We start from the raw sequence: 27907 nt of genomic DNA, 5'->3' as shown, positions 1-27907 counted from the left end.
ATCACGAATACGTTACAATAGAGCCCCCAACCTGACTGGTGCAGCAAGTTTTTTATGTATGAAATACGTATGATAATTTAGAAAAATACCCGAAATTCGACTTTTGTTTAGCAGTATGAGTAGGAAGTCAAAGTTGTGTGTTCATCGCATATTCGTTATATCCACGTAAATGATATCGAAAGAACCGTGACGAACGTGCATTAAGAACAAAACATATATGTGTTGTTACCGAATGAAATAATAGTTAAAGTGAATCGAAGTTCATTGTTCTTTAGTCTTCCTATTGTTTCTAAATACATAACAGAGAAAATTAGAGATTTAGATTTGTAGTGTTATGAATGACATAGGTTTTAAGCGGCCATCTTGGATTCAAGGTGGCCATAGATTTTCAATGAAGCTTTTGCTACATTTTGACCCGTTGCAATTTGGGACAGGGTTGTCGTAGAAGGTCGAGACTTGCTCCATCTACTTAACCCCTCTTGCCATTTAAAACTTTTTCGTTGGACCCCAACTGGCACCCTGTGAGAACCCTGGGACAAGACGTTTTAATTTAAATTGTTGTACTTTGAAAATAATGCCACACTTCCTTTCCTATTTTCACATTTGTCTCATCGCTTCCAATTTATAGGGGTGACCATGGACTTCTCAATTAAGTTTTTGTTTACATTTTGACCCGCCGCCATTCTGCACAGGGTTGTCATAGAGAATCGAGACTTGCTTCACTTTCTTTCATTTTACAACAGTTTCCAAACGATGTGCTACTTAACTCCCCTTGTCATTAGAAAATTTTGAGTTGGATAACATCTGGGACCCTGTGGGGGACCCTGGGGCAAGCTTTTTTTATCCGAAAAAGTGTGTCCTTGAAAACGATGGGATAGGTGTTGGCCGAGTTTTCCATTTACCAAACTGTTTCCGAACAAATGACTTGGTTCAAATTATTCTGCCAGCTTTGTAGCTTTTAAATCACAAAATATGTTGTAACTCACGACATTCCGCCCGGCGGCACGTATAACTTTGGGATTAGCATATCAGATGCAAACACAATTGTCTCGTTCAGATCTCGGCGGAGCCACAGCCCAAACCTCCCTAGTAAGCATATTTTCGAGAAAGAAAAAAATAAAACCTTTTGAAGAAAGTACAATTTTCAATCTCTTGTAAAATCAGAAACAATATTAAGTTGGAGCTATCATTTCTTATACCTCCAACCTATACTTGATATTGTTTCTGAGTGTACGTCATATTATAGTCCGACAACAAAATACTTCCGATGTGCACTGCCATGCCCTTCTCACTTTGGTTATAATTGTAGCAGAGGCTTCCAAAACTTAGACGTTTGTAATATTGGAGCGTTCTTAGTTTACTAATATGATTAATAAATGATCGTGTATGTTTTTGAATGTGCCATATAGACAATCTATAAGTTTATGTTAGATTGGCAGCACTTAATTGGGTGCTACTGCAGAGTATGGCAAACATTGCACATTGCTGCTGTTATAAATTTCATCGTATTTTATCCATTAGTTTAAAAAGATACTTTGGCATTTCAAGAAATATACACCCTACATATATTCTACAAATAAAAGGGTATGTGACGCGTGTTTTAATAATGAATTGTACAGTTTTGTAGTGCCTTAAAAATGAGCTGATATATATAAACTAACTGCCATTTTTAATATGGAGACCGACGAAGCAATCCATACGTAATGAAAGTGGGTTACTATGGGTATTTTCTATTTTTATTTTATTTTGTGTAGATGTAGCATGAAAATCCACTTTTACTATATTACACCATAAAACAAACAAGAGCCTGTAGAGCTACCAGACGCTGCACTGGAGCCAAACAATCTGTATTCCTACACAACACCACAAATCAAATGTTATGAATTCCCTATTAGCCAATGATCACATAACATGTAATTATGCAAAGTTTTGGTATGTTTAGCATAAATAATTCTACATTTGCAACGTTTTCCTTCCTTTACAATATATATTAGCTACAGGTAAATAGGAAATCTTAACATTTCATTTGCGGTATACTGCAGGAGTACAAAGTTTTTTCGCTCCAACGCAATATCTCAATACCTGATTGTTCTAGAGTGAGATGCTTTGTTTGTTTGTTTTGTGATCATATACAGGGTTTGTATGATAAGTAATGAGACCAGGTCTGGAAACATTGTTTTATTGATCTGATCTGTACAGGGACTTAAAAGCTTTCGAAGTACTCTCCTCTTGCGTCGATGCACTTCTGCAATCGATGTTTCCACGCTGCAAACGCCCCCTGGAAGTCAGCAGCCGGCATGTCCTTTAGAAATGTGGTCACGGCTGCTTGGATGGCTGTGACGTCTGCAAAACGGGTTCCTTTCAAGCGTGGCTTCAGCTTCGGGAAGAGGAAGAAGTCGGCCGGGCTCACATCTGGGCTGTAGGGTGGTTGTGGAAGGACTTCCACCCCAATCCGGGTCAAAAAGGAGGTCACTAAGAAGGCGGTGTGGGCAGGGGCATTGTCGTGATGCAACTTCCACCGGCTAGCGATCGCCGGTCTTTTCCGCTTGACGCTCCTGTGCAGTCTCTCAAGGACTTGTTTGTAGAAGGCGGCGTTGACGGCTTGTCCTTGGGGTACAAACTCCTTGTGGACCACCCCCACATTGTCAAAAAAAACAATCAACATTGTTTTCACCTTTGACTTCGACATTCTGGCCTTCTTGGGGCGCGGGGACGCAGGAGTGTGCCACTCCGCGCTTTGACGTTTCGTTTCAGGGTCGTACTGGAACACCCACGACTCGTCACCTGTTATGACGTCATCTTCAAAGTTAGGGTCACTGTTCATGAGGTTCAACAGTTCCTGACAACAATCAACACGTCGTTGCTTTTGTTCGTCAGTCAACACTCGCGGCACCAGTTTCGCACAGATTTTTCTCATTCCCAATTGTTCCGTCACAATCTTGTGCACTGTTGTGTGGTTCATATCGAGTTCATCAGCAATCAATCTCAACGATAATCGACGGTCTGAGTTCAGGAGATCCCTCACTTTTGCCACAGTTTCGTCCGTAGTCACTGTTGTCGGGCGTCCAGCCCTCTCCAGATCCTCAACGCTTTCCCGGCCGTTCCGGAACGCACTGTGCCAACGAAACACCTGGGCTTTGGATAGGGCTTCCTCTTTGTAGGCCTCCGTGATGAGAGAAAGCGTCTGAGTAGCCGTTTTCCCCAGGCGAACGCAAAATTTGATCGCATAACGCTGTTCGATGGAACCCTCCATGTTTGTTGATTTTCCGCCGTGACAAGAATGTTCACAAGGGCTTTGTCCAAGGCTTGTCCGCGCTCCACTAAGGCTCGGAGCCAACTGACGCGCGGTGCGTTGCTTTGCTCGGACCCTCCCCTACATCCTCCATCACCGACAAACCCGCTCCAGCGACACGCGCGCCGCGGCGCGGCGAGTCTCATTACTTATCATACAGACCTTGTATATAGAGTAAAGGTGGATTTTCATGTGTTATGTACGAAAAATGAAATATTACGAGAAACGTTCAATTTATAACCTTTTTTTTTTTTTTTTTTTTTTCATGTGCAGGTGTGCGCAGCTTGGTTCCCATCTAGTCCTAACATTTATCTATGACAACGGGCATTTCAGAAGATAGAGTCTCAGATAGCAGCGATGGACCATAGCAATAAGCCTGGCAGCCCCAGTGGAGCAGCGCTGCATCATCAAGTTCCTCCTGAAGGAAAGAATGAAACCTGCTGAAACCTTTAGAAGATTAAGCGCGCAATATGGCGAAGAGACACTCTCAGTCGCAAGTGTACAAGTGGTGTTCAAAATTAATGGCAGGAAGATAATCCGTTCTCAACGTGGCCCGTACTCCACGCCAAGCTATTGCAGTCAACGAAACCAACATTCGACGGGTGGAGTAGCTCAATTCTGATTAATCGATGCATCAGTGTGAGGAATTTGAGTGCATAAACAAACAAGTATGGGAAGAGTGATATGCACTGATTTTCTGGCACGCGGGGCCACAATATGGCGTACTACACAGCAACCTCCTCCGAACTAAAGTCGAGGTCACAGACGGTGAAGGATGGCATCATCATCCTGCATGACAACGCGCGTCCTCAGAGTCACCACAACGAACACAGCTATCACCAAACTTGGCTGGAAGATCCTAGACCATCCCCGTATAGCCCCAATCTGTCGCTTTGCGACTTCCGTCTTTTAGTCGCCTCAAGGAGCACTTGGGAGGACAAAAATACCACACCGACGACGAAGTCAAATGTCTGTGTTGAAATGCCTGAAAGACCGTTCCACAGAATTATATGCCACAGGAATACAGGCATTCCCACACCGATAGAATAACTGTGTGCTTGTAAATGGGGAGTACCTTGAAAAATAACAGTAACTCATTCGCATGTTGCTGTCTCTATGTAAATAGAAAAAAGAAATTCCGGTGTAACTTGAACGTCCCTCGTAGAAAATATATACAGTAACCCTTTTCATTGAGTATAGGCAACGTTCACAGTAAAATATTTTCTAGTATTTTAACTTTTCCATATTCTTTGAAATCCTATAGGAAGAGAATTTCCAAAAACAATATATCGAACGGACTTAACCTAAACAAAATCTATATTTTCAAAACGGGATGAGCGGCCAGTAAATATTAAGTTTGGAGTAACAAGATTAATAATATAATAAATCAGCCCCTGATCTTCAGTAAACTATCAAACACCTCAAAATTCGATCACCAAAAGAGTCATAAGATGAATGTAAATCCATTGCCATTCATCGAGAATTTTTATCAGTTAAGGAATACGATAATCTAAATTCTGCTAATGTGCTATTAAAATAAATCCGCAGTGAACGTAATGGTAACTTATTTCTTTTTTCAATATAATGGTATCCTGATGTAACTAAATTTTCAAGTATTAGATAACCATCTCTATTCTTTCAGCTTGCTAATCCTCGGATTATGTATCCGTAAAGTTCTATCTAATAGGAAGAATTGTCGTGCATGTTACAGCAACTGCTGGAATTAAAACCTTCCAACCTTTCTTTTCAATTTAGATGAAGGTCACTGTGAATCATTACACTGAAACAACATTTACATTTTTTTCACATGCCTGTTACGTAATATTTACTGACAAAAGAAAATGGTCGCTTTATTGAAAAGTACAAATCATAGTGGAAAGCTACGAAGTACATCATAAAACTGAAATATTCCTTTTAAATGTGAGTTGTTACTCTTCAGACCAACTACTTATTCCACTTTTAATATTGATGCATGTTAATACGTACTCGTATCTTTCAGTTCTGAAAACAATTAACTGACTACTGAAAGTGAACTTACTTGTGAACTTCTGTTGGGACTTTCCTTTCCTCTATCACGCTGGGCCAGCAGCTGGGACACGAGAACTCCCTCATATGGACTGCTTGGTTTCCTTTTCGCTGACTTCCGCCGAACACTTGCATCTACAAAATAAAACATAGCCGTCGTTTCACTATCATCCAATGGACAACTCAAAAGTTGTAACCAATTTGCTTGAATCTAACAAGAACATGAAATGAGAAGGGGAGAAAAAAAAATAACACTGTTCGGAAAGGAAAATGTAAATTGAACAAAAACACCTAAGCCATTGATTTTGGGGTGCTCAAAACGAATTTGAAAACTAAGATCGAAAATTAGCTCTCGTTCTTGCTTTACACCCGCGTCTAATAATAAAGTTACAGTAGTGAACACAGTTGCCATGCCTGGAGTAAAATGTCACACTAACGTGGCACTACTGGAAGAGCTATATCAACGCTCAGTTTCTTTCGGTTCCGTATCTCAGTTGTATTTTCTGCTAGTGTGCTAAACAAAAACTTAATAACATTTACGAGAGCTCTCGATGTCTTTATGTGAAGAACTACTCATAATGCACATGTTCGCATGTATATTTGTGAGCAATTTCAGAGGATTTTTCGAAAAGTGTTTAAATAAACAAAAATACCGAGACCTTGTGTACACATTGCGGATAATTTCTACTGTGTGTGTGAGGAAGTGACATTTTCTTTATAAAAATAGCACGCGAGGAGTGGTCCAGAAGTAATAACTAGTATGTAGTACAATGGTTATAATTTATTTTTCTACATAGTCTTGTAACAAGTCGATATATTCAGTCCTTTTTTTTTTTTTTTTTAATACTCAGAAAAAAATCTATCCTGAAAATCCCAACATGCTTCCACAACAGCTATTCCCTCGTTATCATCTTCAAATTTCTTACTCCTGAGTTTTTCCTAGAGCTGGAAAAAGATGTAAAAATCACTACGGGCTAGAAGTAATGATTATAGTTCCTCTTGTCCTCAAAAGCAATTTAAGAAATTGGATAAATGGGAAGAGGCGTTCAATGCCTTTCGCAGTGTCCATGACTTGAAAAGAGCCAAGCGACTAAGACGTGGTACTCAACGCTATTCTCGTTTATTATTGATTTTTGTAACTAATTCGACGACAAACTCAGTTGTGGTTTAAAGTACTGAAATTTAAAGATGGCATTATGACGACATAAACTTGAAATGGAAATTCTGATTTGATGTTCCACGATTATGCACAACAGCTACGGAAAAAAAAAGTAATATAAAGTGGGGGAAAACGGGACAAACCCAAGAAATACACGCACACGGTGCTTGTCCACCACAATGCCCACTTGGCGCGAGCTGAGCTCGAACCAGGAGCCATATGATCTAAGGTGAGTGCTTTACTTAGCCACGTGGCCCACAATCATAAATTGGAGACACAAGTATCAGAGTCGTAGCGGGAAAGTCTACAACCAGTGGACTACTCAAAGGGTTTTAACTCCTCTTTAACGAGATATGAAAAAATAGACCCTTATCACATTATGATACGTACACAAAATCCTGATGCGGTATGAACTTCAAGTTCTATGTACGCCACAGCCTACAATTGTCTAATTAATGGCAGAAGATACGTTCTAAATATGCTGTATTTTTCAATGTTTTCATTTGCGGTGTTCAGTGATATTTAATGTACGTAAAGGGCTTCAGGGCGCGTTCGCAGGAGGTGCCAGATGAAGAGGGCGCAAAACTGAAAAAGGAATTTTCTTTTAAATGTGAATATTCTTTTAAAGAAAGCTACGAAGATGGAAAAAGATGAGAGGTAAGTAAAGGCCCTAAAATAGCTTTTTTCGACTTCTGGACAAAAGTTGGACAGTGATAATCATAAAAGTGTTGAGGTGGGGCATTTGTCAATACCAGTACACCCCAGTTACGGAAGCACCTGCAAAGCAGAAAAGTTTTGAAACTGTAAGTTTATTTTACTTGATTGCAGTAATTTAATTGTTAAGTTGGAATGGATACGGCTCTTTGGTTATGGGTCTGACTTAAATTTAATGCATTTCAAAATTTGTGTGAACTCAATTTGTTTTCACGCAGAATATGCATATATAACTCTAAAGGGTAATTGTAATCGAAATCGAAAAGACATTAGAAGTAATACATATTTCCAGAACTCTCACTATCAGAGCAGCGTATAGTAACAATTATTATCAATGCATGCTCTCGTATTAAATTCTCATGGAGTGATATTGTTAAACATTTGGAAACACAACAGTCCTAATGCGAAGTGGAGTTTACATTATTGGTTACTTGTGTTCAGGGATGCACTGGCGGAGGTGGTCCGAAAGTCTAAATCCCCCAGACTTTTAGTTTTGAAGAAAACTAACACAATTTCAGGAGAAAAATTATTTGCATTTTGTACGCTATTTCGAAAAATCTTTGAACACAAAAGAGAAATCTTGGATGCGGCACTGATTGCGTTTATATTGTGTTATTGCCTGATTTCGAATGTCTATGTTAGGCCTAAGGGGCCCTGAAAAGCATTTTTGGCGGATAAGGCCTGATTTTGAATTTCCGACACTGGATCGAAGACAAATTAACAGAGCAACCCACATTATGTTTTTTTTTTTTTTTCAAATTATGCTTTATTGTTAATTTCAATCATTGTTTTACATTAATCGTGTATAATGTTTAATATTTACTATACATTAAATATTCTAAATATCTTGATCTATTTATTAATATTTTATATAACCAGTTTCTTTCATGCTTAATGAACTTTCTACTTAATGCACTATTAAGAGATATGCTTTACTCGAATAAGTTTTTTTTCTCTCTCTCTCTCTCTCTCTCTTGTGTGCGCCTTAGAGGTGCACATATACAGATAGGAAAAGTACAAGATGCCACCAAAAAGTACATAAAGTCCTTAGGTTCAAGAGGTAAACATAACAAAATAGTCTGGAGTTCTTGTGTACTATTCATTGTTGGCGGAAAGTTTTCTTCTTTTCCTCCACACCGAAAAGTTTACAGAAATAAAAATAAGGTTTTCACTGTTGCATTGTATGTTCTCAATGATTTTACGTTGTAAATATAGGTTTTAAAAAATATTAATACAGTATGTAATACTTGCAGATAAACAGAATTTTCCAAGAATCGCACTATATATTTTAAATTATGCTTTATGCTTTATTTTCTAAAATTATGCTTTATTATGCTTTTAAAATTAGTTTCTTCTGGACCCTTAAGCAACCACAACCATGTTCAAGGTACCAACCAGATGTGTAAATTGCTATTATGCTTTTTATGCTTTTGGGTTGCCCTACAAATTACATATCGATTAAGTCAAAGACTTTTGTCATTTGTTGTGTATTAAACAAGTTCAACTACAATTAATAAAGAATTGTTTGAGATCAACTATATTCAAAGAACGATTAAATGCACTAGCTTGGATAACCATTGAAAATGACAATCAGTGAAATGGATACGAATGCAATAATGAGAGATTTCTCCAAATTGAAAACCAGAAATGTGTCTTTATAACATGAACTTCTCAGTAACAAAGAAAACGAGAAATTAAGCTAATTACTATAATCGTATCACTAGAAAATACCATGTAAATATGCTTTTAATGAAGCATAAGAGCACATCTCTTTGTCAAAAACAAACCTTTGTTAATGTTAGACTTGAAACTTATGAGTTATTCTGTTTCGACTTTTATGTTTTAATTGTACTTGACAACATACATCTTCGGTATACATTTTAGTTGTGTCTTGTGGTTATTTAATAATAAAAAAGATACTACTAATTATTAAAATTGGAACTTTGCTCAGTATTCATCCACAGTCAATTATAATTTTTCCATTTTTTTTTTTTTTTTTATTCACAGGGAGACTACAGATATTGAAAAAAAAATTTGCAATTGTAATAATTGTTTGAAGAATTTTTGTCCATTACTAATTTCTACTCTTTTATTATTATTATTTAGATAAGGGCGCCGAAATATAGTTTGCTTACACACAAGAAATGCCTAGAACCGGCCCTGGGGGCTTAAAATTTCATTCCTACTGTTACAAGCAAATGAGGTTCTAAAGAACTCATTTAAACTGATTATATATTATTCTTTTTTCTTTCCTTGCCCATTCTTTTTTCCCCTATTTTATAGAAGAAAACTGATTTATAGAAGAAAATCTAGAAGATAGGAAACGTAGAAAATCATATTAAAATATTTGATTCCTTGTTTTTATATTTAAGTTTGAGCTTCATTTTGATTACTGGCTATCATCATGAGTGAAAGAATCAGTCCGACACTTTCTAATGACTGATACAAAGCTATACAATTCCACGAGAGAAACAGAAAAAGCGAGGTTGCTCTCTCGAATGAGCCTGGAAGGCACTTAAATGCCCGGTTGTTGACCTGCCAAATACCAGCTCTCTCACGCGCGCATAAGCGATGTTGTCATAGAATAACTATTTGTGTTATGTTATGCATTACACAACGTGTTATGATTCAACCAAGAAAAGTAATTTACTAATTAGAAGTCATTGGTCCTGTGTGTTACACGTATCTGGAAAATTTGCCAGATTATCAAATATAGTTGTTCTATTACAAAGTGAAATTGTGCAATCTATTCATTAACAATTATAAAGATGACTTCCTCATCAACAGTTCAAATATCGGTGACGAATAAAGATGCTTCGAGTTATTCCATTCTTTATCAGTTTTAACTATGATAGTCATAAATGTTTTCCTGAAAGTCATTACATTGTGTGAATATCAAGTTCAAACATTAAACGTTACATTTACGTAAGATTCACATGGAAAATACTGTAGCAAGTCATATTAAAAAAAAAAAAAAAACGCAAAACAACGCATATTCTGCCAGTTTAGACTTTTTTTTTCGACCTTGCAATAATAATTTTGGCATGAGGCGGTTCATGAACTACACTACACGAATACTTGTTGATAAGCTTAACCTTTTTGAGACACCCACTTTTTTTAAGGTAAATTTTAGACTTTCAGTCAAGCAGTTATTGCGTCGAGACTATTTACCGCAGGTTCGTGGTTCATACCTCGTTTTCTTCGGTTTGAAAAAATATTTCCAACTGTACCAGTCACATTTCCCTAATATATACCTAAGGCAATGAAATTCCCGTCCAAAATAGGGAAAAGGCATTTTAATTTATTTTTTTTTAAAGTCCCCGTTTTCCACGAACGGACATCCCTCCAATACACGACACGGACATGCGAATGTTATCAAAAGAAAATTTTGCTTCATTCCGAACAAAACGAGGCATGAACCATGATCCTCAGGTCTTGATGCTGAAATTCATTTACTATTTCTTCCCGACCCATTTTTTTCCTTAATAATAATAAGCTATTGTTATTCAATAAGCTCTAATGTTAAGACTCTATCATACGATCATAGTTTGTATCTCATTGTGTTTTTAATGAAGCAATGTTTCCAATTGTACCACTCAAATTTTTCTATTATGTACCAGAAGTGGAAAAATTCTGCTCAAATTGGGAAGAAAAGATAATTTTGTCAGGAAAACAAAAACTTTTTCGGGAATTTGTTCCCCATGTACATGGTACAGTTTAAAACGTCTCTTCAGTACAAATAAAATTAAGTATGAACTATGATCCTGTAATGAACACCCTTTATGCTACAGCTTATTCAATAACAATACATTAGTAATTATTACCCAAAAATGGGGACGGGAATTTAGTAAATCAGCCCTAGCACCAAGACTATTTATTCAACGATTATGGTTTGCACCTAATTTTGTTTATAATGAAGCACCGTTTCCAATCGATCACTTGCATGTCTCTATCATGTACCTGAGGCGAGGAATTTCCGTCCAAAATGTATAAAGACGTAGCGGGAAATTCAAATTTTCAAACATTCCCTTTTTCGGAAATTTATCTCCTCAAGTACATGACAGCTCAACGGTAGTGGTACCGTTGGAAACGTTGCATCATTACGAACAAAATTAGGTACGAACTATGATCCTACGACAAATAGAGATGACACTGTAGCTACTGAACACATTTGACTAAAAATGTGTAATAGAGGAAAATTTAGAATTTTTTTGAAAAATTTCTATTTGACCCTACGATCATGCTTCGTACCTCGTTTAGTTCGGAATGATGTTACGTTTTAAACGGTACCACTCACATGTCCCTACCATGTACCTGAGGGAAGAAATTCCCGAAAAAAAGGGGGAAATCTAACAAAATCCTTTTTTCCACTTTCGGCGGGATATTCCCGCTTGTAGTGCATAATAAGGAAATTTGAGTGGTACAGTTGGAAACATTCCTCCATTACGAACACAACGCTGTACGAACCACGATTCTAGGATTAATAGGGATGTCTTAGGATTAATAATAATAATAATAAAAAGCTCTAAGATTTACCCTTTGAAGTATAATGATTCATAATTAAAGAGTGGCCCAAAAGTTCGTATACAGTCCTGTATGTTTTATATACTGTAATGTCGGTCTGTATACTTACTTCCGGCCACTCAGTAGTTTTTAGTAGTATAGATTTTTTTATTTTTTTAAGCAACGCCTAGGCCAAACTCCTTCAGCCAGGAACTACAAATTTGGACAGTTGATATGATTTGTGACATCAGGTCTATTAAGAAAGGATTTCTCGAAATTCGACTTTCAAACTATGCTATATGTAGGTGTCGGAAGTCTTACAAAACAGTCCGTCTGTTAACTGGTAGGCCTATCAGAGCTAAAACGGTAAGAGATATGGAGCTGTGATTTTTTGAATAATTCAGCGTCCGAAGAATAGGCTACGTTAATTCTCTATTCGAAGCGAAGCGAACTAGTCATTTCCAGTTTCAACGTTTATCACCATAGAACGAAAACGGTAACAGATAGCAAGAAGCGGTTTTTTAAACGATTTAGAGTCTCAAGGAAATGTACCATGACGATCGAGAACATTCTATCAAAACCGGAAGTAGTTCAAATTTAGTATTTCCGGTTTCAATACTGATTTCCATGGAGGAGAAACGGAAGAGATATCGAAATGTGGTTTTCTGCAACAAATTCATTGTTTCAAAAGTAGGTTCTATCTTCACTAACCATCTATTCAAACCAGGAGTGGTTGAAATTAGCCACTGCAGTTTCAAAACTTATCTCCATTAAACAAACATGGTAACAGATACGGCAATAGATTTAATGTGTCAAGAGAGCATATCGTGAGAACCCTTAAGTGGATGGCGATTTCATAGAGGAGAGACATCGAGATTTTTTTTTTTTTTAAATGATTCAGCTCCCTAAGAATCTTTTCCCTTAACCATATATTAAATCTGTAAGTGATTCAAATAAATAAATTCCAGTTTCAACCTTTATCGTCATAAGACATAGCAATGCTTTAATGGCTTTTCAATTTCCGAGAAGCAGGTTCTATCTGTGATCTTATTAATCTATTGCTAACCAGTAGTTATAGATGTACTGCCTCAAATTTGAGTATTGAATTCCCATAGTTTGGAACTCGATTGTAGTTTCACATTGTGAAATACTCACTTGTTATAATATGATGACTATATTATAACATGGATTTCTTAAGTTTAAATACATGAAACTTGGTATACAGACTTCTCACTTAAAATAATTTGATTGTATTTCGCTTTTTATTATATATATACAGTGTATATATATATATATATAGACACAGAAAGAAAGGAAAAGGTGTGGAAATTACAACTATTATAGTAAGATGTCGATATCTCGGAATCTCTTAAGGTTAAACTCATTCCTGAATGCTCATTTAAAATGCGTTTCACCGTTTATACATTAGAGATGACCTGGGAGGGAAGGAAAAAGGCAGAAGGGTTAAGTTACATCTGTTATAATTGGATGGCCATATCTCAAAATTCGTTAAGGTCAGGAACATAGAACTTTAATATGTTGGCTTTTAATTTAAAATAATAATTAAAGATGTGTTTCAGCGTTTTCTGATACTTCCCTTACAAGGGAAGAAAAAACTGGATTTGTAATTTTTAAAGTATGATAGTCCTATCTCGAAATCCCTTAAAAGTAGAGACATGGTAATTAAAGACGTGTTTTATCTTTTTTGTGTGTGTATGTTTCCTTAGAAGGGAAGATTAGCGGATGGGTTGCAACTGTTATACAGGGTGGCCAAAATAAAAATGTCCTGGAAAATTTTACAAGACAGGTGCGCAATTGACCCATGTAAATGAACAAGAGAAAATTCTAGCAATGGCCACCGTTGATGTCGATACAGCACTGTATTCGATTTATCAAACTGCGAGACACGTAACAGCAGTAATAGCGTTTTAAATATTTTTCTAAAGCTTTTCCTGTGTGTAAGGATTTTTTAGATACACCTAACTCCCCAATTAACCCCACAGGTAAAAATCAAAAGAAGAGAGATGAGGCGATCAAGATGGCCAAGGAAAAATGAAATGAAATCTTTAAGTTTTACGTCCCACGGTTATGCCGGTTAGGCTAAAGGAGACGGTGATGATGAGAGATGAGTGAAAATGGTGGAATGAAGAAAGTGGGAGGAAACGGGAGAACCCCGAGAAAACCCACGAGCACGGTGTTTGTCCACCACAAAGTCCACACGGCGCGAGCTGGGATCGAACCAGGGACCCCAAGCACCGGAGGTGAACGCTCTACCACTGAGCCACCGCGAAGATAGCCAAGAGTTTGTAATGGCTCTAGTAATCGTCCTCTCCTAACCAAACACCTCATACACTTGTGACAAGGTTGTAAAGGAAGTGTGTGCTCCGTCTTTCACTGAAAATATCCATACAGTCGTTCATCTTCTGGACCCCACTTCACTCAGAAACTACTTTGATAAGTACAAAATTGTCATTGACTGATTATAACTGAGGAATATAATATATCTTTTCCAGCCACCACTTTGCTAGCAAGGTGTCTAGGCTCCTGGAAGTGACGGACATAGTCCGGGACCGGGAGCCCCTCCCCCCCCCCCCCCGTTATTTGAATGACAAAAACAATTCAAACTCTTATTTATATGTTTTTGAAAGTTTACATTAAGCGTTGCCTTTAATTTTTTTTTATTGACTGAAACATTAGATATAGTTTCAGTCGCAGTTTTTCTGTTACGCAATGTATAAAATAATAGTTAAGGTCCACATATGTCAACGTTCAATCTAGTGATAATATCTATCAGGAGAAATTTAAGTTGGTAACTTCTGCAGGGCTCATGAAAAATTATAAACTCATGATATACCGGTACCCATCTTAGTTTGGGTTCTGTCTGCCCCCATCCGAAGATCCGCCACTGGCTCCTGGAAGGGAGAAGTCAAGGAAGCAATAGCAACAATACTGCAAGAAGCCAACAGAAGCTAGAAGGGGTATCTGCCTACAGCTCACCCAAAACGTGGGTTCCGTTCACTGGAACAACGAGAACAAAGCAACCAATTGCCTGCGTGCGAATTCAGACAACCGACCAATCAATCTAAATGATGCAACAGATTGACACTAATTAAACGTATTCTTTTTGCCCTTTCCTTTGCCAGTACGTATATAAGGAAACTCTACACTTTCGAGAACTGACAACATTGTTCTCATGTTCAGGGCAATTATAAGACAAGCAAATAGGAAATTTTCTTATTTTCTGTTTAATTGTTCTGATCATTGCCCTGAAGATGAAAACAATGTTACACCCAGTTACTGGCCCGCGAACAATTAAACATATATTTCAGTGTCTATATATATGTAGTGCGAAAAAGGTCCTCTGCTAGTTTATATTGCTAACACAGGGATGTGACCAGAAAGACAGGCCCAAACTGAGTGAGTCTGTAACTGATCCATCGATTTCATCCATCTTGTCCTTGCAAAATCTATGCCACTCAATGAATTATAAAAATCAGACGGAAGTATTGAGCGATATACTAGACGTAGAAAAACGAATTTTCTAGTAGATTACACACGTAACAAATGTGGACCTCGGCTTGGTAAGTAGTAAAGAATATACAGGTCGGCACAAATAGAATTTGTCACCGGTAGATGCATGGCCATACAGTACGAATTCCAGTCAACAGCGCTTTAGTTGAATCGAACATACAAATATTCTCTTCTGTTTATGCTCTCTGAACTATTGCTCCAGTAATGATTTCAAAAATTTCCTCGCGGGAGCTTCCAATACATAAAGACTTTTAAGTGGTACTGCAAAAATACTCATATGATCACGATCGGATATGTCTGGGAAGGATTTCCCTAAAATCATTACTGCATTCCCTTATTGGCATTTGTTTTACTGCAATGTCACGAGAAAGAGAAAGACGTTGATATACTTTCTCTGTAATAAGCCTGAAGCGGAGAAAGTGAGGAATAATATAAATCGGCTGCACGTCGATATTGGTAGTTGGTTATTCAATGTCCACTCACTTGAGACACCTAAAGCATATACTGTTTTCTTGCTGTGTGCACGGCGGTGGCGGATCTAGAAGGTAAAAACTGGGGGGGGGGCTGCCAGAACCCAGACTGTGATAGGGTTATCATGAGTTTACTATAAACTTTCATAAATATATAAATAATAGCTTAAATTATTTTTGTCACTCTGAAAACTGGGGGGCCTAAGCTCCCCGGCCCTGGGCTAGATCCGCCACTGGTGCAAGGTCCAATGTACCTTTCTTTCTATGGCTTGACGTTCATTGTTGTTGCTCCCTCGTTAAGCCTTATTATACACAGGGCGCAAAATTTCTGGTCGTCATTGGCGACTAGAAATTTAAGAGCTGGCGACCAGTGTTTAGTAGGAATGGTTTCTGCCTAAACTCTCAGGGCTACGCAGTTTGTTTCGCACCAAAATAATTGTCACTGTGTGAGAGAAAACACGGAATGTGAAGTCTTTCTTTGTCAAACCAAAGGCCGGGGGGGAAGCTCTCATAATTTGTACGTGAGAGATACTGGCAACCATCATTTTTGGGTTGACAAGTGCATCTGACTTTGAATAATAAATAAGGCTTAGACAAAGTAAAAAGAACTCAGTAGGCCTATATGGATAATATGATTATGTGATCATATCATAATTGGAAAACCAAAAGATGCTTTGATCGGAGTGGTTAACTTCATGTATATTTGAACGAAAGCCTTCTACTATCCCCGAGACATTGTCCATAGTATTATTTTTCCTTTGCCTTCGATTCCAGTAGCGTCAGTGGGGGGGGGGGGGGAGATTGTCCACCCATATGCAAGTTCCACATCTTTTTTATTAGTAGCATAAAGTTTGTTTCTCAAAGTCAGAGGAGACAACTGTCTCTGTTCCATTCTGCTAGGTGCGGTACAATGAAGAGCAGCATTTTCTTCCTTATATGTAGGTTATTAACATTTATGTAGCGTTAAATCCTGCATAATAGAAATCGCGGCATAAACAAGGAAAACCACACAGATTTCACGCTTTTTTTGACATCATGGGATGGAATTCTTTGTGTAAATGCGAAGAGGGAAGTGGTTAACTATTGCGTGCCAGGCTGTTGTCAACATGCAAGCACTAGCCAGAGGGTTCACTAGACTCAGGATTTGTAGTTAATTATTTGGCTGCGAAACCGTTCTTCTGAAGCAAAAGAGCTGCCAATAAGTCACGACGACCCAGTGACCGACTGCCACGTACGTTTTTCGGAAGATATTTAAGCCTATCCGCAACAACGAAAATAGAGTAATCATGTCAATTTCTTAGAAACCCTCTCCTCACTTCTTCTTGTAACAAAGGCCTTCATTTTATGTAATTATCGAATCCGCTCAAATGATGCAATCAAAAATGCTGTACGTATAAATTATTTGTTGTAGTGTCGTACTTTCCGGCTTGAATAACCCTTGATAACTAGGGCAACCAACTTTATGCTTTATACAGATCTATATTATGCTTTATTTTTCCTTACATTATGCTTTATTATGCTTTTTCCTAAATTATACCTTAATATGGTGTTCTCCTGAATATTCATTTTTACCCATTTAAGAGTGGTGGCCAAACTAGTGCTGCTGCTTCATACACAGTTTTCCTTAACCGGTGTTTCGAAGAGGGAACATGTAGCTGCACAGTTAGCTTCTCACATTTAATGAATTCAGAACAAAGAGTACAAAATACATTACCGCCTTCTACTTTGAAATAGTCAGTTGCAAATTCTCTTACTCTCACATATTTTTGATTTTGGCATCTTGGAATAAGCATAACCAGTGTTGCCTGCCTTTTAACAATGAGAAAATTAAAAAAAAAAAAAACTTCTGAGCGGAAAGTGGGGAAAGAGGAGTTGGTTACGGATAATGGCAATTAGCACTTGATTTCCATAATGACAATCTTCGTTGATCATTTTTTCTTTGGCACAAAATATATTAATATACTGTTTTTTGTTGTATACGTACACAGGGTTCTGGATTTAAAAGCATAAGCATTATGATTTATGTTTTATTTTTGTAAATTATGCTTTATTTTGTTTATAAGATTAGCAAATTTGGATATGTAAAGTGGTCAAAATCGCAGATATAGTATCAACCATATGTTGAAAATTCCATTACGCTTTTAATGCTTTTTATGCCTAATGGTTGTCCTATCGATGTTGGTAAAAATAACGATTCTTCGCGACATTAGGAAGACGGGCATGGTCACAGAAAAGTATTATCTCTTACTTAGAATATCGATCCATATCAGAGTAAAGGATATCACCATTCAGTAATGTGCAAGGGATTTCCCACAGGGCATAATTCCCAACAGTATTCGCAGATACGCTCAGAGTTAAAAGTGGCTCCAAACTAAGCAAAATTAAACTTTGAGAGAGGAAGAGGACACAAAAGCCAGAAGTATTGGGAACCGCTAGCTCCACGGTTCCTAGTACGGATGGGCAAAACCGGTTTTTATAAAAACCGGAAACCGGTTTCTAGAAAAAAACGGCATTTCGGTTTTCTCCAAAAACACGTTCGGTTTTTTCACCAAAACTGGTTTCGATTTTGTTTGGAAAACAATGCTATTTCTGTGGAAACGGAATAGGTTCCCGGAGAACAAAGAAACACTATTCTGGTCAGAAATAGAACCATTTTGGAAAAAATCGAAACCGGTTTTAAGAAAACCGAAACCGGATCCGTTCAAAAACAACAGTTTTCGGAGAAAACCAATAATCGGTTTCGGTGATTTTTTTTTTTTTTTTTTTTTTTTTTTTTTATGTTCGACAACCGAAACACCTGTTTTTGAGCTCAGAATAACGCGTGTTACGATATAGCTTTTCACGCTTTCAGGCGACCCTAGTTACAAAACTATGCACTTTTCTTTACATGAACTTTTTTTTCTTTTCATAGATGGAGTCTTCTCTTACAGTTCATTAATACCTTGTATAATTCTAACTTCTTTATCTATGAAAGGATTTTTATGAAACTGGTATATTTACAAAGGAGAGCATTTGAAGTCTTCTTTCGGAGTTTGAATTCAAACGCCGCCTGTCATAAGCGTGGAAAAGCGGGCCGACATGAGGTTTGGTGACGTGTTGTTTTAGTGCAATGGTGGTGGCGTGTCGAACAAAGCATAAAAGTTCCGACGAAACTGCAAACAACAGGAAACGTCGTTGATCCAAAGAGATCAGGAAGACCATCCACTTCGATCGAACATTACCATAGTTAATGAGATATTCATGGGAAGTCCAAAGAAATCACATTACTCAGAAGTATTCTATCTTTATGAATGTGAGAAACCCATGTATTCTGAAGAAATTAGATATGATGACTAGCCCGAAGTGTTTGACATTTTATGGAGTGGTCGTTTACCTAACATTGTTTGGGGGCCATGTCACGCAGCCAGAATAGAAGAAAGTAGGAACACTTTTCAAATTTTAACTAGAAACCCAATCTGAAAAAGACCATTAAAAGATCTAGGCGCAGATGGGAGGATAACATTAAGATGAATCACAGAAATGGGAATACGAATTACAAACTGGGTCCAGTTGACTACGAAGAGCTTCTGTGAATGGAGCGTTGAGCCTTTGAGTTAAATGAGGCAGTGTTTTGCGTTGGTGGATTTGTGAACAAAGAGAACAGTCATTTCTAGGCGCATAATAATCCAAACTTGTATGCAGAAAAAGCACGGCCGCGTTGAAAGGCTACAATATGATGACGTTCGACATTATTTGTAATTGTTGGTCTTTTCTTTATGCAAAACAGGATGAATGCCGAAAGATAGATGGATATGTTCAAAATTCGTGTATATTGGAACAAAGCACAGCTCCTCTTTATGCACGATGGTGTGTCTGCACATTTACATCGCAAACAATTTTAATATTTTTGCACCAAATTCTATAGATCTAGTTATTAGGCCAACTGAAAAATATGTCTAATTGAGTTATGCGGAAATGTGTAATATTTTACTTCCTACCATTCGCGTGCTTTCCGTGTAGCATCCACTAAGCTCTGTCTAGCTGTGTTCTAAGGGCGAAAGGTACTCCAACACTATATTAGTCGTGTAAGATGCTCTTCTTTCAGGTGTTTCCATAAAACTGTAATTGATACTGGTGTGTGAGACTTGAGGACGAGATAAAGTGCCTTATAATAATGCATAGTCGCTGGAAATGAATGAAAGCACGCTGCACAGGAGGCAAGAAGTTGCAAGTATGACGCCAGCGTAAACGTAGCGCTGAATAAGTCTGCTTCCCGAACATGAAGCAATTCAATGGAAAGGACGAGACAGAGCGGAAGGAAGAACTGCGACGAGTATGGTATTGCCCCCAAATGCAAGAAGAGGAGGTAATCGTTGAGGGCAAGGTCGGGACTGTATGGAGGGTGATCAAACAGGTCCTAACGAAAATCTTGTATCTTTATCTCGACGACGGCAGCGGTATGAGGACGCGCATTGTCGTGAACGAGAATGATTCCGGACGACAGTTTCCCGCGGCGTCGATCTGAATCGCACGTCGCACTTTGAACCTATCGCAGTACACGTTAGTGTAACTGTTGTCCCACGTTACAAGAAATCAACCAACAGGACGCCCTTGTCCTCCCAAAAGACGGTAGCCATCAGTTTGCGACTCGAGTGCGGCGATTGCTTAAACCTTTTTGGTTTGCGGGAACCTGAATGGCGCCACTGCATGGACTGTTGTTTGGATTTTGCGTTCGTGTATGAGATCCATATCTCGTCGCTGGCTCAGTGGTAGAGCGTTCACCTCTGATGCTTGGGGTCCCGGGTTCGATCCCAGCCCCCGCCAAGTGAAATTTGTGGTGGTCAAACACTGTGTGCGTGGGTTTTCTCGAGGTTCTCCCCGTTTCCTCCCACTTTCTTCATTCCACCATTTCATTCATTTCTCATAATCACCGTCTCCTTTAGCCTAACCGGCATAACCGTGGGACGTAAAACTCAAAGATTTCATTTCATTTTTTCCATATCTCGTCGCCCGTCACAATGTGGGAAAACAAATCTGTTGTCGATAGCGATTTCCCTGTTGTCGATAACGATCCAAAAATTGTCGAGCACTGCACATTTGTTGCTTTTTGTGGTGGTACATTAGCATTTTCGGCATCCACCTTGCACTTAACTTGTAATATCCAAGCGTTTCTGTGAAAATCCTATAGATGGTGGTTCGAGCAATGTGGGAAAAGTCATGAGCCAGAGCACTGATCGTCAATTGCCGATCACTTCGCAGTTTTCGGTTTACTTGCTCTACGAGGTCATCCGTCTCAACACTAGGCCTGCCACTCCGGTCTTCATCGTACACGTTGGTGCCACCATTTGGAAACTCGCGACACCATTTACGAACCTTTAGTGCACTTATTACTGTAGGTTCATACACTAAGCACAATTCCCGATGGATATCAGCAGCAGAAGTTCCTTTCGCAAACAAAAATCGTATCACACCGCGAACTTCACAAGTAGCGGGAGGAACAATTCTCGCAGCCATTGCGATCTGCCTTCCACGACTGCCAAACTCCTCCTGACTCAAGATAACCACTGAATGGCTTCGTCAATAGTCTGTTATTGGCGTTGCATGCTTCAAATTGTGTTTCAGGCTATCCCCATTTCACTATACGTCGACGACCCTTACTTTTGAAATACGCCTTATATATATATATATATATATATATATATATATATATATATATATATATATAGAGAGAGAGAGAGAGAGAGAGAGAGAGAGAGAGAGAGAGAGAGAGAGAGAGAGAGAACCGGTTGTTAAAAAATTAGAATAGTACCACTGGTTACAAGGGATTGAAAAGCTGACGTCTACATAAAGTATTTCTTTCGAAAAAGTGGTTAACTAAGTACTATCAGGGGGATGACTTTCAATTAACGTAACGATCACAATGCCCTTTCAGCAATTTGATATCTCAATCCATCCGGAAATAACTGCTTAAAATCATGCAGTTGCGAAAGCTTGTAATTACAACCGCCAACAGCTGTTCCTGTGACGTCAAAGGGACGAAAGTAAGCAATAATAGTTTTAAAAATTTACCACAAAATATGTCATTTTCAGCACTACAGCAATATCTACTGATGTTTTCGAAATCTCCGGAACGGTTTGAGATATCGAAGTGCTGTAAACGACATTATAGTCTTCATGACTATCAAAAACCATCTACGTGTCTAGGTGTAGTACTTATTTGAAGCACTTTTCCAAAATAGAGCTTTTCGAAAAAAGTTGCATTTTCAACTCCTTGTAACTTTGTTCCTGTCTATTCGAAACACATCTTATGATAATAGTACGTCTGGTATTTTATGTTCTTGTCTAATAAGTAGAACTGAAATTTCTAATAACCAGACCAGATGTACTATTATATATATATATATATATATATATATATATATATATATATATATATATATATATATATATATATATATATATATATATATAAAACTTTATGTTGGATTGGCGAGGCTTTTAATCTGGTTGTATTGCAGAGTACGTCAATGTCCCATTGTTGTAACTTATTTGCGTGGTGAAAAATTTGAGTGTTTTCTATTCAATAATGTAAAAGTTATATGGGCGTTTCAAGATAAATGGTCCAACTTTGTACAGGGTGGTCCATTTATAATAAAAGTAGTAAATATCTCAGAAATCGTAAAAGGCAGTGAAGCGAAATTCTGCACCAAGAAACTATAGCGAAGGGGACAATGTCCTAGGTATTTCGTAACATCACTCTATGAACATCCAAACCGTGAACAGCGTTGCCAACCAAATATAAAGTTATTTTTTTTCAAATGGCACTACGTTAGATTATTATCCATTTTTAAATCAACATGTCAAACGAAAACCTAAAATACCACATTTATTATTCAGTGTTGCAAACTAAGGACGTTATCACAAACATCCAAAGTCTGGAAACGTGTATCACAGATACAGCACAACGGAGATGGAGAGGATAATGCATATCAAAAGTAGCTTAGCATTGGATACCAGGTCACGGTATGACTTGTTTCGAATGAATAGGAAGTCACAGGCCTTGAAACTTTTGAATTTTTGAAAGGATTTATTTCGAAAACATGCTTAGGTAAGTATCATATCTAGTTGCTGTAAACGGCAAAATAATTTATACGTGCATTGCAACTAGATATGATACTTACCTAAGCATTTTTTTAAATAAAGTCTTTTAAAAAATTCAAGAATTGCAAGCCCTGTAACTTACTTCCTATTCATTCGAAACAAGTCATACCATGATCGTGGTATCCAACGCTACGATATGCATTATCTCCCTTGTGCTGTATATGTGTGATACAGGTTTCCAAACTTTGGATGTTTGTGACACTATAACATCCTTAGTTTGCAACACCGAATAATAAATGTAGTATTTTAAGTTTTCGTTCGACATGTTGATTTAAAAATGAATAATAATCTAACGTAGTGTCATTTGAAAAAAAATAACTTTATATTTGGTTGGCAACATTGTTAATCCGGTGATGTTACAAAATACCAAGGACGTTCCCCCTCACTATAGTTTCTTGGTGCAAAATTTCGCTTCTCTGCCTTTTACGATTTCTGAGATATTTACTACTATCATTATAAATGGACCCCTGTATATATACAGAAAATTGAAAAAAAAATAACAATAATAAAGTACGGCATAGTTGTAGCAGTATTTTAATTCGTTCGTGAAGAAGCAAGGAGAGAATGTAAAAACGAAAATTTTAAGAACATGATTTCAGGTGATAATGATTTAAAGAAACAATCTAATGTCCATGAATATCTTTACTTGCTAATACTGATTAATATGAAATGATCGGCATAGGGAGGACGACGCTCCCTCACTGATCAAGTTGTTATTTGTGTTCTCCTAACGATCAGCAAATCACACCACACCGCCTCTGATAATCGTCCACCGCCACATGACGGCCAGGTGTGTAGTTTACTTCCTCCTATTGTTTTCGTCAACAAACAGCAGGACAATGCTGGCAGGTGAGAAACGCGTATAAGCAGCTGCCCGTAGCTTGTCACACATAGCAACTAAGTGGGAAAGCAAAACAATTGCGTATTGCGCTATTTACTACTCCTTCCGATCCGACTGGAAAGAAAAACCGATCTGATTGTTTAGATCCAAAGGCCGTGACACGACACTTTAAAGCCCCGCTTGCTTCCTCTCAGCTATACACTTTAATATTTGCTTTCGTTTTTATATAATTGTTTCAGGTCTTGAACCAAAGGATGTAGATAGAGAAGACTGAGAATTAGCATTTAGGGAAATTGGGATGAGATGTAGAAACACTGAGTAACAAGTTCCCCGGGCGTTTTTCCGCCTCTCTTCAATGATAAGGTAACATTTTATTTTCCAGGTAGGATTATTTTTCATTTGGCCATAAACGATTAATTGAATTAACACAATTAAATTAACAAAATCAGTTTTGTTTCGTAATTGGCAGATTCAGAGTTCGATTCGCAAGGCCGATGGATCATGTTTCTCTCTCTCTCTCTCTCTCTCTCTCTCTCTCTGTGGGTGTGTTTCACCTAACGAACGCTGGACTGACCCTATGAGGTTCCATATTTATTTGGAATATTTCCTAGTGTAAAAGTAATTGAAAGCTATGTATCTGTTTTTGTAAAGCTGTATCGTATATGTATGTTTAAAACTGAAAGTCAGTTACATATACACAGTGAACTCTTTCAAAACGGGCAATGATGTGACAGGATTATTTGTCGGTAAAAGGGAGACTTTTCTACCGCAATAATACCTATAGTATATAATTTATTTGCCGGGCCAAAAAAAAAAAAAAAAAAAAAAAAAAAAGCCCTTATTATAAAGGTGTCTGCTGTTAAGAGCTGCCCGGTAAGGAAGGTTTCTCCGTATTTGCACTGGAATTCATTTCACAAGCTGCAACTTACACTATGGCTTATGAAAGTTCATCGCAGCAGAAGCAAACACTCTTCAACCAGTGAGGTTTGTTATCCTTTCTGTAGGTTGACCCAAAGGTCTTTCCCGACTACAAGTCTATATCAAGGATGGCATTTGAGGCGTGTTAATCTAGAGGCGTATCAAAAAAGTTCGTGCAATCAATTAGAACTTTCCAATAACGTGGACCCCCTGTTCATTCGGAAAGTGATCTGCGGACCCCCTTGCAATGCTATCTGAAATTTTATACGATCTTTTAAAAATATACCTATTAGAATTACCACTAACAAGAAAAATAATACAATAAGACTTAAATTGACAAAGAAAATGCACGTGGTTAAAACTGTAAAGTGGCGATATAAACTTGAAAAGGTGAGGAGCAGTTAAACCCTGTTTTTCTTATCTAATCATATGATCTTTCTACTGAAGAAAAAAGAACACCGAGTGTAGTTTCTCTTTGTTGTTTAACTATGCAGCAAATCCCAAGTTTTATTGTTTTCTTTATTTTTAATTGATCACCCATGGAAAATTAAAGCAAAAAAAAAAAAAAAAAAAAGACCAATAAAGACCAAATTGTTTCAGAGTTGTTCTTACCTTTGCTGCAAAGGAAGCAGTTAAAAACCAACGTTTTGTGTGTATGTCATTTTGATATATATATATATATATATATATATATATATATATATATATATATATATATATATATATATATATATATATATATATCAAAATGATGTAATATACAATTTTACATTAACCGCACGTAATTTGAGTCAAGAGTTACTCGCAGTGGCGGATTTAGAAACATATTTCAGGACGATTTTTTTTTTTTTTTTTTTAGGAATCTCAGAATGGAAGGGGAAGTATAGGAATGATTAACATTTACTTCTTTAAAAAAAAAAAAAAAGATCTGGAATTGGTGGTACAGGTGGGACCTTTCCTCCACTTGAAGATGAAATTCATGAAATTCCTAGGCGTCGTGCAGTTAATGTACAACTGCTTTTGAAAAAGTGTCCTAACAAAGAAGAAATTTATCTCACTTGAAGTAGTCCTATATAATGGTTGACCGCCTTCACGGCAGAGATTTACGTAGGAACACATTTAAATCTAAAAACGTCTTATAATAATCTATCTTATAATTTCTAATTGCTTTATTTTTAGTAACTGTAAAAAGTACTTCTATAACAGCTGTGAGCTCCATTTTATTGCACATTTTAATTTTCAGGCGTCACGCACCCCCTGGCTAGGTCCCGCGGACCCCACTTTGAGAACTACTGACCTAGAAGAAATCCACTCGGGAGAACTCTGACACCAAGATTGTATTAGTCCAGGGATGCAAATAACCACTCTCACGGGGCGAGTGGTTGGTTCATCGGTGCGGGCATTTAATATCATACCGAAGGTAAGGAAATGATTTCTATTGTGAGATGTGCGCTAGTAGCTTTTTTCTTGAGCGAGAAAAATGTTGTTGCTTATTTGCATCCCTGTATTAGTCCCTCCCCACGTAGTGATACATTTTTGCTAGCGGTTCTTTACTTTCCGTAAGCTTGTTTTGTAAAAGTCTGCAGTTCGGCTTTGCAGCAACAGTTTAACCTCAGAAATGACGTCATCCCTACTGTCAAAATGGCTCCTCTGAGTGAAGAGAAAGAAGTCGTTTGGTGCTACGTTCGGTGATTCCAATTCAGGACGTTTCTTCTTCACTCCCTCTAGTAAGTTAGTCAGGTACTAGTAATAGTCACAAGTAGGTAATCTGTCTTGATGAACCCTTCATAGTCTCAGGAAACGTAAAGCATCAGCTTGGCACCAGACTACTGCACTTGTGCCTTTTTAGGGGTGGAAGAGGAGGGGTGAATCCATTATTTGCTTATTTCTTTTGTTTCTAGTCAAAGATGAATTCTACTTTCATCCATTGTCACCAGTGTGCCGAAAAAGTCTTCTTCATCCAGCTCACGCAGATGCAACATTTTTCTTGCATCAGTGAAACATGGTCTTCAGATCTACAGGCATCCACGGTGGTCATATGTCCAGTTTGTAATTTCCTTTTTACTTGGATACTATCTCATAAGATGGGCTTTCATGCCCGTAGACTTCTTTCACCTCTTTTTGGATTTGCTTTACTGATAGGAAGTTAATGACGCTCAGTGCCTCAATCATCGCACCTTCAATGATTTACCAGCAAAAAAAAAAAAAGAGAGTTGTTCTAACGAGTCCAGAAGTTGTATGGTTAACATAGAAAGACCTAACTAGAAAATGCATGTGCTAGGGGGGTTCGTAGTTCATCACCTTCTAGGTGATTGCACGAACTTTTTGATATCTCCTTGTGTATATATAATTATTTTGAATTGGTACACCGATTCTTAACCTGCACCGTAGATATATCTAGTTGTAGATGAATACGTGACATTTCGTGAGTTGAAATAATCACTTTTGATTATAGAATTTAATTAATTAATAGTTCAAAGTGTGCTGTGTTGTAAGTGATGTATAAAATCTGCTCGTGTCTAACCGCTTTTCTCTCTGAAACTGATGTGGCAACATGCAATGTAGTCTGCCAACTAGTGAGAAATTTACCGTCCAAATGATTTGAGATCCCTGTTAAGGACCCATCTGAAGATCTTTGCTGGGAGGTTTTAATACATCCACTGTATAGCACCGTCAAACTATAATTTGTTCCAGTCTGTATAGGTAGAACTCTCTGAATGGTGTTAAGTTTGTTTCAAAAGACCACGTGTCACAACATTTTGACCAGAAACCAAGAAGTTCCACAGCAACCGGATTATTATGTTGCTGGAAAATGGCAGATCATCGAACAAAGTAGTGCGTCTATGGTCTTAACACATCACAATTTTGGCCTCCTACAGCTCAACACTTTTCTTAAAATCTGATAATTACGAAATACATTTATTATAGACGTGAGCCGTGTGCTTTATTCTGGTCGTTTTCATGTACGAGTAAATGCTAAGCCGGCAGAGTTATTGAATGAAGAGTTCACGAAAACTTATTGCCTTAAATTCAAAGTTGTTGATACCGCAAAGTACGAAAGATCCATTCACGAAAGAGTGAGAGAATGAATCGAATCAGCTTATTCTCCGATAACTGACGTCTCGTACATTTATAATAATCAAAATTAATGAGTTGCTTCTCTGCTCATTTGGGTTGCCAGAAGTTCTACTATACGTGAATGAAAGAAAAGTGAGACAGCTTCATATCCATTATTGATTTCAGATCAAGTTTAAATGCATGAAAGGTGAAAGTAGCACTGCGAAAATACTATTAGTTCACGATGCCATCGATTG

At 37.7% G+C, this 27907-nt stretch overlaps 1 protein-coding gene across 2 annotated transcripts in view; it reads right to left on the bottom strand.

Moving 5' to 3' along the window:
• The window catches only part of LOC145678911 (uncharacterized), a 240151-nt gene that overhangs the window by 38095 nt on the left and 174149 nt on the right, over positions 1-27907 (bottom strand). For both annotated transcript variants that reach the window (XM_081749518.1, XM_081749519.1), the window contains exon 5: positions 5331-5452. In XM_081749518.1, coding sequence (XP_081605644.1) covers positions 5331-5452 — 122 coding nt within the window. The remainder of the gene's footprint in view (positions 1-5330; positions 5453-27907) is intronic.

This window comes from Thermobia domestica, chromosome 2 (assembly GCF_964235325.1).
Source record: "Thermobia domestica chromosome 2, izTheDome1.hap1.1, whole genome shotgun sequence".
Taxonomy (NCBI): Eukaryota; Metazoa; Arthropoda; class Insecta; order Zygentoma; family Lepismatidae; genus Thermobia; species Thermobia domestica.
This window is presented reverse-complemented; position numbering and strand designations above follow the sequence as displayed.